The following is a 15,149-nucleotide window of genomic DNA, read 5'->3' as shown; positions in this document are numbered from 1 at the left end:
AAAATGGCAGAATAACAGACTAAAAACAGATCATAAAAATCTTAAAAATGCCATAGAAAGTAGGAAACGATGGGGGAAAACTTCACCTAGCCAGGCTTTTGAGGGGAAGTTTGCGATAGCAAACAACAGAGAAGATTAAATTATTCTGTAGCTTCCATGCATGTATTGCCTATGGGAATACAAACACAAATCAATCGGGTCAACGTAAGTAGATGAGACCTCAGAACAAACAGCAATAAACCTCTTTATTCCTCACTGATTCCAGAAAAAAAACTCATGGAAGATGAATGTCGGATGTAACTTTACAAGTTAAAAAATGAATGATGATTAATATAGTTTTATGGGTCCTTGGCAGACAAACTGGGTAGTGTTTGAGAAAGCAACAAGAAAAGTAACTATCTTGTCATAACATCCTCAGGCACTGGAAAGATCCTGGCTTGCTTCCACACGACAGACTAACTGAAGATGTAATACTATTCAAATGCAGCCCACATTAAGCAGATTAAAAACACATTAACCGAAAGAGTTCAAAAAGAAATTGTAAATGGGTGCAAGCACCACTGAGATCTCTCTAGTGAGAGGGAAGCCTTCTCTAGTAGACCTCTCTAGTAAGATCCCATATGACCTCTTAAAACTGTTGCTACCTCACCCCTTCATCAAGGTCAAAGATCTCTCCAGCAAGTTGGCACGGCTAAACCCTATCAGTTTTAATGGCCCCCCATTCAGGCTGTGTAGCCAACACCACACATAACCACCTGTGGTGTTTGAATGACCTCACGTGCATTTGCAGCTGGGGTGACTGGACACAGACTTTGGCACAGCTCTGGGATGTGGCTTGTGTTTTGCTTCTTTCCCTCCAGCACAAAGGCAGAGCTGAAATGCCCAATAACTTACGATACAATCCTTAAGTGCCTTCAGATACCAACATTTGTAGAGGACACAAAATATGCAGCAGTAAATAACATACTAGAGAGATACCTCACACGGGACAACTTGGTTTGCTTGATGGAATGGGCTTATAGTAACTACATTCAATTTATCTTGGATAGTCATTGAATAGTTTGGGTTGGAAGGTACCTTTAAATTTCATAATGTAAAGGTCTGGAAAGAAAACTCTTGAGGAAAGCATGTATCAGTCTTGTTAAGGAAGAGACCAGGACTCCAAGAGGAGCCTGAGTCTATGTAACCCAGTGAACATCAGCTTTCAGCTTAATTCTGTAGTTCAAAGATGTCCAAATCCTTGGATGATTAAGCCAAAGCTTACTAAACATATTGTGAGATGGGCATCACCTCTGCACCCGCATCGGTGCGATCATTTTTTAAAATCCCTTTAACACAGGCGACCACACTGCCAGAACGATCTTGAAAAAAACCTAAGAAGAGGGCTATAAAAATGAATCAAGGGCTGGAAAACATGCCTTGCGGTGAACGGCTAAAGAGACTTTCTGGATTGCATACTGAAAAAAGGCTAAGAGATTACTTGTTCTGGTGTCTGAGATTACACATGGAAGAGACCACTGATAACAAATAGCTCTTTATGTGAGAAGATGAAGGCATAAACAGAGCTTGTAGTTGGAAACTGAAATGAGACAGGCTTAGATTAAGTCATGACAACTGAACCATGAGCATAAAAAAGTGCTGAGACACACACTGAATTCTCTGTTACTTCAGTCTGGGAGTGGACGCTGCACTGAAAATGTACAAATAATCCAAGTTTACATCCGCAAAGATAAACGCACCTTGTTCCTCAGCTCCAGTAATGAAAGAGACTAAGCTTGGCATGTAACTAACTCTCCTGTCTAGACAAACAGCACAGAATGGTTAGAAGGAGATTCAAAGAGCATTTTCTTTCTCATAATGATGATGAAGATGGAGTCCCAGCATTTTGGGTAGGTGGATTAGAGCACTAAAGCTTCTCCAAATGTTATTTAAAAAAAAAAACAAACACCCAAACCATTACAGAATCTGTCTTTCCTCCTCTCTTTAAAGCCTGTATGTAGTTCCATTAGCATCTTTTCATTTATACATGTACATTGGTTCCTAGAAAGCTAATCAGAATGAAAACTTGCCTATTTACATGCATCAACTTGGCTTTTTGCAAGGCCTCATTACAAGCAGCCCAAGGGGAAGAGAAAAATCCCCAAACCACAAAAACCCATTTTGTGTTGCTCCGTTTTCCTCTTACACAGCCAACTGCCACCATCTTCTCATCCCTTTAGACCCATTATGCTCTTTGCAGCAAACCACCTTAGATGGAGGGCTGCTCCCTTCTCCTCAAGCCCCAGTTCCCCATTTTACAGCACACCAGGACGCTGGCTAAAGGGCCTGTATTATGCATAAGCTATGAACTGCTCAGAAAATACCAGCAGATCCAGCACTATTAAGCCGACCTATAGTGCATTAAGTTGTTATTAGCTACTGTATTCTAGTTTATGATTAGGACAGCAAAATATCTCTTTGCAATCAACACTTCGTAAGGAAAAAAACCCCAAAGCTATCGTTATTTATTGTTCTCGTGACCTCAATCACAGCCACAGTCAGGAACCCCGTTAGCTTTGGCACTCCAGCCACCACCTCCCATCAAATGCTTGGCTCAGCTGGGCCCAGAGTTGTAGCGTATTTGCAACAGATGAGATATATAGCACTCATTTCATCAGATGTGAGAGCAGGCCACGACAGATCAAAGGCCTACAAAGGGTTGGCTGCAATGGCCCTCAGTTGCCATTCTTTCTTTAACCAGCAGGGATTTATCCCAGATGCTTCTTCACAGAAATGGAGTGATTTTCAGTCTCTTCTACCTCCCATTCATCCCCTTGCAGCTTGGCAAATAAGCAAACAGTCTCAGAAGTCAGCTTCCTCCCAGTCAACACTAATGAAAAATTTCCATGGTTTCCTGTGATCACCACGACCCTAGAAACAAGGACTCCAAAATCATACAAAATGCAACAGGTCTGCACACAGCTAGAAAATTTAAGCACATCTGTCAATTCCTGGGGCCAATGATGGTTTGGTTGGTTCATCGCCGGGTTCATAAAAGAAACCCAACTGTTTTACCTCAAGTCCTGGAGGCCAATTAAATTAGAATCAGAAGCAAAAGCTGGGACAAGGTAGGAGTGTGTGCACACACATGCTTATTTGTGTTTGTGACAGAGAGGCAAAGAGGAATGGAAATCAGGAACTATATGAAGTGAAATAGGGTGAGAGGAGTGCGTGCTGGAAATGTGATCTCTGCTCATCGAGAAAACACTGGTTCCTGGCTTCCAAGAAAAAAGTTTCTTTCTCAGAGAAAACTAGAAACTGAACAGTCATTTCTCCACAGAATGCTCCAAAAAGCCCCTATGCCCTTCCTACAAACTGAGCCCTCAGCCTCCCAGTACAGTTTCCCAGGCAATAACTGGCAGCAGGAAGACCTGCTGGGATGTAGAGAAGCTCTGACCTAGTGCCAGGGTGCAGGAGTGGTGAGGAACAGCATGGGAACCTGCTCCTGCACTCCTCATAGGTGCTCCTTGACATGGTTTATGGCCCAAAAATCACGGGAGAAAAGCAAAAGGCACAGGTACAATGCCATGGCACCACAAAGATCTCTCTGGGAAGGAGGATGGAGAAAAAAGTCTCTGCTCCCCTGGCACAGGTCCTGTGTCAGGTCTGATGTGCTATGCTCCCCTGCAGGTGTGGACAGCTGTTTTCACTTCTCTGTGCCTCAGGCTCTTGTGCAGAGCCTGAGAGTTGTCATGAGAAAATGAATTGCTTTTTTGCCTGCTTGGTGTCTTCCTGGTTCCCCTAGTGAGCTCTGGTCTGTGCCATGTCAGAGCTGGGAACTCAACGTGCTCAGGTCCTGGTCACCGAGAGGCAGAATTTGATAGGGACAGGGCATTCCCTCCTTTCCTGTCCTGTGACATCAGCCTTAAAATACGAGAACTGACAGCAGTTTTCTAACTCACTCCACCTACCTTCCTTGCCCCATGTCTCCTGATGCCAGTGTTACCACATATAGTACATGCCTTCCCAGATCTTCTTTGCTGAGGTGTCAGCTGCAGCTCTCTCTTTTGCTAGAACAAATACGCAAACCTTCCCATCCTCTTAGCTCTCCCATCCCTAGAGTTCTTCACTAGCTTCTCTCTTGAAATATAGCCACTACACCATACCCACACAAGCAGATACCCTCTTCTCCTCTCCCTAATGTATTCCCGATAAACTCAGATCCCAGTCCCATCCATCACCTCTGGCAGAGAACATCCCACCACACTCCAGGATCCATGGCCCTTTCTCTACCTTGGCCCAGTTTCCACATTCCCTGGACACATACTGGTGCTGCAGAGACCAGGAGAGAAAGCTTGGCAACAGCTGCCATGCCAAGCTCACCATCTCTGACCTGCTGACTGGAGGCAGCGCGCAGCAGAAGTACTCCCTATGTTAGAGAGGAACCTGTGTTACAGCCCCACGCAAACAGAAGCGGAGCCAGGACAAGGTCTACCTCCAGCCAGGCTGCCTCAGTGCAGCCTAGGTATCACTGGCTGTATTGCCGTTCGGAGATCTTTGATACAGGTGGTTTACTACAGCCTAAACCCAAACAACAACAGGACACAAAACCAAAGCAGTTTCTTCAGAATGGCAAGATGAGAAGTACTGGGAAAGTGCCTGACAGTACTTCAGCAGCAGTGTGCTCCTGTGCCTTAAAGACAAGGACACGCTCAGGCAAGACACAAATATGCACAGCTTTGCAGGATGCCCGGCACAAAGCGAGAGGACTCTGGAGTTGTTTTTTATCCCAACAAGCTGTCATCACAGAACTGATTGTTGGAAGGGACTTCTGGAAATTTAGTTGGGTTGGAAGGGAGCTCTGGAGATCTAGTCCAACGCCCCTGCTAAAGCAGGTTCACCTACATTAGGTTGCAGAGAATTGCATCCAGGCAGGTTTTGAACATCTCCAGAGAAGGAGACTCCACAACCTCTCCAGCAGCCTCTTCACGTGCTCTGTCGCCCTCCAGGTAGAGAAATTCTTCCTCATATTCAGTAGGAACATCTTGTGTTGCAGTTTGTGCCTGTCGCCCCTTGTCCTGTCACTGGGCACCACTGAGAAGAGCCTGGCCCCATCCTCTGGACACCTGCCCTTGAGATATTCGTAGACATTGATATGATCCCCTCTCAGCCTTCTCTTCTGCATGCTAAACAGGCCCAGCTCTGCCAGCCTTCCCTCATCAGCGAGATGCTCCAGTCCCCTCATCATCTTCATAGCCCTCTGGTGGACCCTCCCCAGTATTTCCCTGTCCCTCTTGAACTGGGGAGCCCAGTACTGGACACAGCACTCCAGATGCAGCCTCACTGGAGCAGCGCAGAGGGGGAGGATCACCTCCCTTGACCTGCTGGCCATGCTCCTCCGAACGCACCCCAGGGTTCCATTGCCCTTCTTGGCCACACAGGCACACTGCTGGCCCACGGGCAACTTGCTGCCCACCAGAGCTCCCAGGTCCTTCTCCGCAGAGCTGCCTTCCAGCAGGTCAGCCCCAGCCTGTGCTGGTGCCTGGGGTGATTCCTCTCCAGGTGCAGGACCCTGCACTTGCCTTTGTTGAACTTCATCAGGTTCCTCTTTGCCCTGCTCTCCACCCTGCCCAGCTCTTGCTGAATGGTAGCACAGCCTCCTGGCGTACCAGCCACTCCTCCCAGTTTGGTATCATCTGCAAACTTGCTGGGGGCACCCTCTCTTCCTCCATCCAGGTTATTGACAAATAAGTTAAGTAAGTCCGGAGCCAGTACTGACGCCTGGCTATGTCCTACAGGGAAAATAGCTGCCACGGCAGGAAAACATTAAAAGGAGTGTCTGAATGCGAACAGTATGAGAAGTGGTGTTCAGCCGTGAAAGGGCCACAGTAGGTGAGCAATTGTCCACAGAGGGATGACCAAGATTGTCTGCCATCCACCATGTCTATACAGCTCTCTTCTCTCCTTTCCTGACAAAACCGTAGAGCTTGGATGTATCTCTCTCTCTTGATAAAATTAAGTTGCTCTTCCTGGAGAGTCTGGCCAAAAAACAGGATAATGGCAGCTTATGGAAAGTGTATTTGTGTCTCCTAACAATATCTGAGAAATGGATTAGCTGATTTAGACCAGTTCTTTTCTAAGCAAACAAATTCATCTCTCCAGGCAAGGAGCTCTCACGCAAGCTTTTACTCAGCCTATCATTACCGCCACAGAGGTGTTTAAAGATGAGCAATGAGCTGCACAAAGGCTGAACGGTAGAGCAGGCACAGGCTGCAATCTCAGGCAGCAGATGCAGGTGTCCTCTTTAGGGAGGGCTCCCACATTCCTGGTGCACGTATCTGGGTATCATCCTCTCTTCTTTCACGGTCACTTAGCCAGGGTCAGTGAGGAGCCCTGCTGGTACTTTGCACCTGACGTATGGTGCCACAGATAGAACGTGCCAGCTTTGCAAAATCTGCTCCCCAGCCTCCACTGCTCTGGTGAACTCTCCCTGCCAGCTGGGCCTTTTGCTTTATGTCTCCAGTCTCCTGTATCTCCTGGCCACCGCAGCCTGCAGACATGCTCTGCCAGACCAATTTCAATCAAAGAGGTAAATCAGAAAAGATCTTGGGGCACAAGGGAGACCCGGTGAATGGCAGCGCATGGGAACCTTCCCCACCAGGCAGCAAGCAGAGAAGAGACCAGGGTCCTGCAGACCTAACTGCTACACACTGAGGGGGGAAATTCAGGCCCGCCAAAATTCATGCAACCGCTTTACCATGTAAAAGACTTTTCCCTCCAAAGCTGCATACACCAAATGCAAAAAAATCAGCACTGGGAGTCCTGGGTTGCTCCACAAACATAAGGGTGGTCACAAAGAAGGTTTTAGCTAAGCATTCTTAGCCAACCAGCTGGCCCCTCTGTGCCACAAGGCTTGCAGAGAGGTAGGGCCAACAAGTCCCAGACAAACAGAAGCCATCCTCTTTTCAGCTACATTTGGTAGTACAACCCCATCGTAAGACCCAGTCTTAAACTGCTGTAAGTGCAGTCACAGCCCTCATCTGCCAGGCCCCAGGACCAATAGATGGTAATTGTTAAAACAAATCTGAGGCTTGCTAAGCCTCTGTTGTTACTGTGCTGTGAACCGTGGCCATTTGGGTTTACAGCCATGACAGAGTAAAACCGATTCCTCCTTCAGCCTGTCCTTAGACTGACAACTCTAATTAGCTGTTAGCAGCCCAGGCACCGGGAAGTAGAGTGAGCAATCCTCACGCCGCATCGCTGAGGACAGGGCTACGTGCACAAACACAAGCTCTAAGCAACTTAATCCCAGTCACAATACTGCACGTGGAAAGTACGCTGACAATCAGGAACAAAACTCTCTGCTCTTAACGCGGGGTGCAGCAGGGCTCGATGGAAACGGAGAAATAACATGTATACTTTCAGCTTAGTTACACAAACCTTTGTACAATAAATTGGGGGATAATCTGGGAGGATTTCCCATCAAAGTGGAACCTAACAACCAGGTCAGGCTTTGTTCAGACTTGTGGTTCGAGGTCATGCCCAGGACTGCAAAGGATTTTCTTCTTTTCACTAATGAAGGTCTTCAGGTTTGCAAACACTGAACTTGCAGAAGGCACAGTTTTCCCGTGGCTTTGAATACAGACACACCTCCCCCAGAACATCAGTTCATTCTTGTGCCTCTGATAGTCTAAAATGAACCAGAACATCCCAGAACTCTGGTTAGTAGGAGAGCCCAAGGTTTCCTTGTCTTGGGAGCAAGACCTGTGCCGTGTAGAACAGCAATACTGAAGCATGAATGGAAGGGCAGGAAAGCCTCAGCCACTGCAAGCATAGAAAAATCACTTTCTGCCCCCATGTTAGCTCCTGAACTGCACTCATCACCTTGGAGGAGGGTGTCAGGATGGACTTCACTGATTAAAATAATTTAAAAAATGTAAAACAGTCACTATTAATAAACACACTCAGAAATTAAACCAGCCAAGCCTAAAATTCTTAGCAGATGGCTCCATACTCCAACTCACATGGCCAAGCAGCAAGACCGACAAGCCAGCTCGGTCACAGACATGGGTCAGCTCTGGCCACGTACAGTCTCATTTCTCTTGGACTCCCTTCACTTAGGCAGGGGGAACTTCAGGGAGCACTCAGGAGACAAAAGACCAGTCCTAGCCACGCTGCAGAAACATCGCCGTGCCAAGAGCATGTCTCAAGAGCGTTTTTAACGGAGCAGTTAATATCCAAGCTTATGTTTCAGAGCGGGCAGGGCACCAGCAAAAAGCACTGACATTGAGCTATGGCTTCAACAGTTGATCGAAACAGTTTAATGCATTTCCATTTCCAGTTGCGTGGATCCAGCAATGCTTCTTACTTATTTACAGTATCGCCCACTCCTCTCCTCCCTGCTCTTCTGTTTGCTACACAGATAACAGGGGAAATTGATGCTGACTATTGCCCGCCTGATGTACAGCATTGCCAATAGGTTCAGCAGGATTTTAAAGAGGAATGAGTCAACAGTGTGTGACCAGGAATAACATTTGCCAGTGTGTGAGCTTGAATAGGAAAACGTATCTGTGCCCACCTGAATATTAGTTTAAGTGACAAGGGCAACAGATGCCCCAGCAGGACACGTTCTGGCTGCCTTCCAGGTTAGGGCAGAGCCAGACTTGCTGGTCACCAACCCTATGGCAATGCCTATGTCTACGACGATGCAATGGTTCCTGAAGTCCTGTTAACCATGAAAACTGCCCCTCCAAAGAGAACATCAGTCTACTTTCCTGATTACACATAATATTCACTATGTTTTGAAGATAAAGCACAATAATCCACCTGCCGCTTAATGTGGCAAAACTCTTCCTAAGGGCAATAAATGTAATCCTTTGGAGATAAATCTCAGATGATTGTGGACTATTATTCTGGATCCAGAAGGGGCCAAATTCACAGGCCGTGTTACTCCAGGAAAGGAGATAATCAGGTTGATTCCTTTTCTATTTTTTTTTTCCTGCCAAGATCTCACCTGCTGTGTGAACCAAAGATGAGAAACGGGATCATCTTTCAGGCTTGACTGCCCAAAACAAGGTCAACCCTACGTAAATACCTCCTCTTCCTTCTTCCCTTCTTTCTCTGGGCACTTACAGAGACCAAAACTTCTGCCAAAGACAAAAATGGCACCAGCAAATGTCTGCTTATCCAATCATCAGAACTGGGAGAACTAACAAACATCTCTCAACAAAAGAGAGGGGTGCTCTCCTACCAGGCCTTGGTGGCTATCCAGAGGGAGAACCCATTCAGGTGATTGAGCAAAGGCCTGAAACAGCAAGTAGTGAGTGCTGTGAGGGAGGATATCCCTGTTTGTGGGAAAATACTGGAGTAAGTTTATCAGGGATCAGGTGTGATGAGGAGCACAGGGCTGAGCTGGAATTTGGCTGAGCTGTGCAGTAGTTTATGACATGCCGTTCAGGACTGACAGAACATCAGAGCTGACATGATATCAGTCGAGCAGGATAATGTACTAGGATTGTAATTTACACCACACTGTTATAGGAGGCTATAACGGAGCAAATGTAATATTCACCCTGATACGACAGTAATCTCAAAGGCCAGTTCTAGCAACAGCTAGAGTTTAGAGTCACTACCAATCTTTGTAATTCATGGAAATAATATTTTGACCAGGCTTTTAGGATACATGGCTAATATATTTTTTTTGCAATTTCTTGTTATGTATTTGCTAAATTTGTATCTGGGTAGGATCTTTTTTAGTGATCCACACATACACACTTTCTTTCCTCCTTTCATACACATTGCCTCAAATGACACTTTGTGTTCCAAAACTCAAGAGTGCTGCACATTTTCAAGCCGAGTGTGTCTTACAGCCTTACGCTTTCTCATCTACTCAGGGAGATCCAGTCCTGATTTTAAACCCACCTCTGCAGAGGATTCATTTTTCTGCTAAGATTTTCTTGAGCGAATACCTGGTCCTGAAAAAAGCCTTGACAACAGCATCAGCAATAGCACTGATATTATTAACAACAGCACTCTGCCCTTCCACTGCTATTTTTTTTTCAAGATTTCAAAGTGCTATGTTTATTATGCCCCACAAATCCTTGAAGAGATGGGTCAGTTTTATTCCTGTTTTGAAGATACGGGAAAAGATGACAAGACACTGCCACTCCAAGTGGCAGCCAGATTCCCAGGAGTTCTGACAAGCTCAATCTCTTGCTCTAGCCAGCGTGCAACATTTCTTCATCCCAACCACAAAGCTATAAGGCTGCAAGCACTTTCATGAACTTATTAATCTTCCAAAGCTCTACAGTTCAGACCAAGAAGTCCAGGGAAGAGACCATCCAGCCTGTCAAGAGAGCTGATGATAGACAATTACAGTTCATAAGATAAAAGGAGAGAAACTTTCTCTGCTTGCAAAATACAAAAAAATCATAAGACGACCACTTTTTTTTTTTTTTTTTTTGACAGCTGACTTGTTTATTTTGTCTTCTTACTCTTTTTCCACTGTTGCAGTGCTGTTGGCAAAGCTATTTCTGGGCTAGTTTGTTACAGTAGAGCACTACATGCATGAGGGTGAGGGGAGAAAAAGAAAAGAGAAACACAGAAACAGGTTCTGACATCTAATCAGATCTGCTGTATTGATTTTGCAACTTTAGCTTTGGAGCAAATCAGAGAAACAACCACATTATCACCCAGAATTTGCTCTTCCCTTGAGTGAGCCAGTTCAAAAGGAGCTCGCACCTGACACATGACCAGGCATGCCTTTGTGTGCGCGCACACACACACACACACGTGCACACCCCACGTAAGCAGCTCTCCGGTGGGATGCGTGGGCTGGGGGAGGTGGGGGAAGTGCTCATCACAGAGGCTGCAGGAGCCACACGATCCCTGTTTCCAACAAGATGAGAATTCCAGAGCAAGCCACCAGACTAATGAGCTACCCACACTGGAGAGCAGCGTTTCAATTAACCACAGTGGCCCTTGCTGCAGCACCCACCTCCTTCCAGCTGCATGAACAAGGCGGAGAGGGATAAACAGAGACTGTGTTGTTTGACGGGTTTTTTTTTTTGTGTGGGGGAAAGGGGGGAGCCTATAAAGGGCACAAGGGCAATTCTTGCCCTACTTTCTTGGTTCGTAGTTTGTTTTTCATGCTGATGGAAGGAGTAAATTGTCAGCCCTGAGGCCAAAGCTGCTTGCTCAGACACAGAACAGGCAGCGCCACTGCAAGGTCCCTCCATAGTTCCCAGGCAGGAGGCAGCTCAGGTGTACAAATACCCAGTACACACCCAGCTCCAGCTACGGGTACACAGAACTGATGGAAAAGGGAAGAGGGCCATTTGGGTGGGCTGCCACATGGACAATGCCACCATTACTTGGGCAAGATCACGCTAAAATATTGTTTGGCCTTGGGAAGAACTATAGGAAGAGTATGTTGAGTTGCTCTTTACACAGATGTTCATCACATCTTTGCCTTCTTGGTGGTCACATCAAAGGCTCTACCCCAGAACAGACTCTGGCTTGTACCCACCACCTGTCTTGTGTGGGGAGTCATGTCCTCCCTCTCCAGCCCAAGGTTCAGGGCTGTGATCCCCCTCCAGACCACCCAGTAAGCCTGCATCCATCCCTGCCTCGGCACTGCTGCTCCCTCTGCAGGGGCGATGAGGGTCAGCGAGGACCACACAGCTTTCAAACACCATCACAACACTGGGGACCACCAGCAGGTCTGATGGTTCTTTGCTCCAGACTGACATTTTGCTGCATCTCCCATCCGTTCTTGGGGTGATCAAGAGTCACTGTCCCTGCCATGTCCCATACGCCTGACCCAGCCTGCCTTCCAAAACAGCTGGAACCAAGACACACCTTTCCACCTCGCTGTCCTGATTCTGGCTGGGATAGAGTTAATTTTCTTCATAGTAGCTAGCATGGGCTATGTTTTGTATTTGTGCTGAAAACAGTGTTGATAATACAGAGGTGTGTTCGCTACTGCTGATCAGGGCTTACACAGCGTCAGGGGCTGTTCCGCTCCTCACACTGCTCCACCAGCGAGCAGGCTGGGAGTGCACAAGAAGCTGGGGGGGACGCAGGCAGGACAGTTGACCCCAACTGGCCAGAGGGACACTACATACCATGTGGCGTCATGCTCAGCATGTAAAGCTGGGGGAAGAAGAAGGAAGGGGGGATGTTTGGAGTTATGGCATTTATCTTCCCAAGTAACCATTACGGGTGATGGAGCCCGGCTTTCCTGGGGATGGCCGAACACCTGCCTGCGACGGGAACTGGTGAATGAATTCCTCCGTTTGCTTTGCCTGCGTGTGTGGCTTTTCCTTTACTTACTAAACTGTCTTTATCTCAACCCACGAGTTTTCTCACTTTTATTCTTCCATTTCTCTCCCCCATCCCACCGGGGGGCGGTGAGCAAGTAGCTGCGTAGGGCTGAGCTGCCAGCTGGGGTTAAACCACAACACCTGCTCAAGGGAAGCTTCTCCACACATACTTACCTGCATGGAAACCTGCACACATTTCCCTGTTCCCATCCTGTAATTTAATTCCCACCATGCTCCTGAATGGACAGAGATGACTTTAAAAGGGCATCTTTGAATATATAAAGAGCCTGCAGCACTTTGCATGTCTCTGTTACTGCTGTGCTCCCAGCACTCACATCTGTGAGCAGTGTTCTGGTTGGCTTCAGCCGGGTTATTTGCTCTGGTCTCACTTTTCTTCCCTGGGGAGCAAGCTCGGGAGGAATGGGGCAGCATGTCTAACAAGCACTGCTGCGCTGTATGTGGAGGCTTGTCAGTCACAGCCCAATGCACCCAGGTGCAAATTAACCTGCTCCCTACCCATCCCGCACCTGCCAGATCCACACTGCTCAGAGGACTCTGCAAGAGCTCAGCAATCGCACTAACCCAATGGGATGAGGTCTGCAGGGAGGGTTACTCCTGCAGTCACAGCTCCTTCCAGACCAAGGTGTTTTACCCAGCTGCCTTCCCCCTGTCTGACTCAAAGTCTTCAAGGTGAGAGCACAGACCCCACATGTCAAAACACCCCTCAACAGCACAGGGGCTGAGCAGGCACTCACTTCTCTGAAGGGAAAAACCACTGCAGGGAAAGGATGGAAACAGTCACCCGACGTGGACATCAGCAGCACCCCTCCTTCTACGTTCACCTTTGTGCAGAGGTGGCACCCTTCAAGCAGGGCTGGAAGCACCACCCATCGCTGAAGTCAGTCCATACACCACATGCTAAGAATTAGCTTTCCATTACAGCTTTGTTGCATGGAAACTATTTGGGAGTATGCAGTCCCTGTTAGGGTCTGCCTAGCACTGCTTTTCAGGCAAAACGATTCAGGCACATCCAGAAATGACAGTTGGGGCAACTAAATTGAAGAAAGGATTGTGGGGTGGAAATGGTCTAATCAACATTCATTTACCACCTTTGAGTGCTTGACTTTACAAACTTACTAACATACCCTGAAATGTATGTATAATGCACACAAACACACACCTGGTACAGCTGCTGCTCTGCACTCACCCACTGACAGGGAAATGCAAAGTGTTGTACACAAACACACACAACACCTCTCCCTTCCACTTGCAACGTGCTGGCCATGCGTTATCCAGCCTTTAGCCTTGTGTAGCCAGACCAATTAAATATAAACTGTTCAAAGGTCCCTCAAAAGAGATGTGTCTGCTCAGCCCAGTAAGAAAGGTCAACCCTGCCTGAAAGCAGCACTGAGTGTATCAACCCTGCTTAGCCCACAAGCTTTTGAGTACACAGGCATTCAGACAGGCAGCCCAGTACTACACAGTTATACTCACACTGCACGTTGAGCTGCACCAGGGCTTCCCGAGGTCTGATGTTAAAGCCATTGTACCTGGCTGTCTGACACTTATAGGTCCCACTCATTTCTCGGCTCACACTCTCCAGGCGCAGCTTCCCATCATACGTCTCCATCGTCATTGTCCCTGAAGGCATGGGAGTTTCTTTATCTACCCGGGACCAGATGATAGGTGGCTTGGGCTTCCCTCGAACCTCGCACTGCAGCTCAGCCCTGGAGCCCTCCCGGACGGTGATGGTAGACTGACCCTTAGGGACACTGATGGTTGGTGGCACTAAAAAGGAGACAAGAAGTAAATTGTTTTACACCAACTTTCCAGCGAACAAGGAACGTTCTTGAGATGCTTGTGTTTGAGTCACACCAACAGCCCTGAACTCTGAAGGTTTCCACTTGACACACTGCAACCCCTATAGGAACATACTGCCCATGTAAGTTATCCTACAGGTAGGTCACAGCTTCTCCAACAATATATCTCAATACTGATGGCAAGCGTCAGCTGTGCTGGGAACTTTCCCCTAGCTCTCAGCCTCTGGTTGCAAATTGCTGCCCAGCAGCAGGGCTAACAATGAGGAACACAAAGGCAAAAGCCTCTTTGATCCATTTCTCTATTTCTGGTCAGTGAATTTCTCAAGTGGAACTGCAGCCTTTTGGCCAAGAAAGAGAAGTCATATCTACCAAGGTATCCAGCCCCCTTATCCAGGTCAGACCAAAACGAAGACTTACAGGATTAGTGCCTGCAGATTGCATCTCCAGCCTTATCAGACGTCCAGGATCCCTGTTTGCTCATAAACCACAGCAAGAAGCCAGCTGTGTTAAGCGTCTCTGCTTACTTTACATTTGAGATTCACAGTGCACTGGTTATCTCTGGCTCACTTGAGTGAGAGATGGGTCCCAGCAAAGATCACTTCTGGTATTCCTGCCAGGGTGGGAAGAGCTCACCCAGCAGAACTGCTGCCATGCTGGGGCTAGAGCTGGAGGCATAGTAACACTCAAGAAATATCCAGCTACCAGCTGACGAACAGAATTTTGCTGATAAACATTGCTCAAAAGAAACTCGGTGACAATAGTTAAAGGGTGCAGACGTGCTGGTGGGAAGAGATTTGTTGTTCACATCCCCAACTCCACCAAGAACCAAGGAAGGGGATATTTGTGCTAAAACCTATGTAATACTAACATTTTATTTGTATTAGGCTTCAGTGTTAACAGTTCAACTGAGGTAAATATGGCCACAATAATTTCCTGAAAGCTTCTTTTTCAACCCTTCCTCCTGACAGTAGGGATTGACACTTCCATAACTGCAAGGTCCCTGTACTTGGTTTCCATTTGTATCAAA

The 15,149-nt window shown here is 47.2% G+C and overlaps 1 protein-coding gene across 2 annotated transcripts in view; it reads right to left on the bottom strand.

The window, feature by feature from the left end:
• Positions 1 to 15,149, bottom strand: part of MDGA1 (MAM domain containing glycosylphosphatidylinositol anchor 1) — a 154,993-nt gene that overhangs the window by 72,922 nt on the left and 66,922 nt on the right. For both annotated transcript variants that reach the window (XM_056357701.1, XM_056357702.1), the window contains exon 8: positions 13,797 to 14,090. In XM_056357701.1, coding sequence (XP_056213676.1) covers positions 13,797 to 14,090 — 294 coding nt within the window. The remainder of the gene's footprint in view (positions 1 to 13,796; positions 14,091 to 15,149) is intronic.

This window comes from Falco biarmicus, chromosome 12, assembly GCF_023638135.1.
Source record: "Falco biarmicus isolate bFalBia1 chromosome 12, bFalBia1.pri, whole genome shotgun sequence".
In the NCBI taxonomy this organism is placed as follows: domain Eukaryota; kingdom Metazoa; phylum Chordata; class Aves; order Falconiformes; family Falconidae; genus Falco; species Falco biarmicus.
This window is presented reverse-complemented; position numbering and strand designations above follow the sequence as displayed.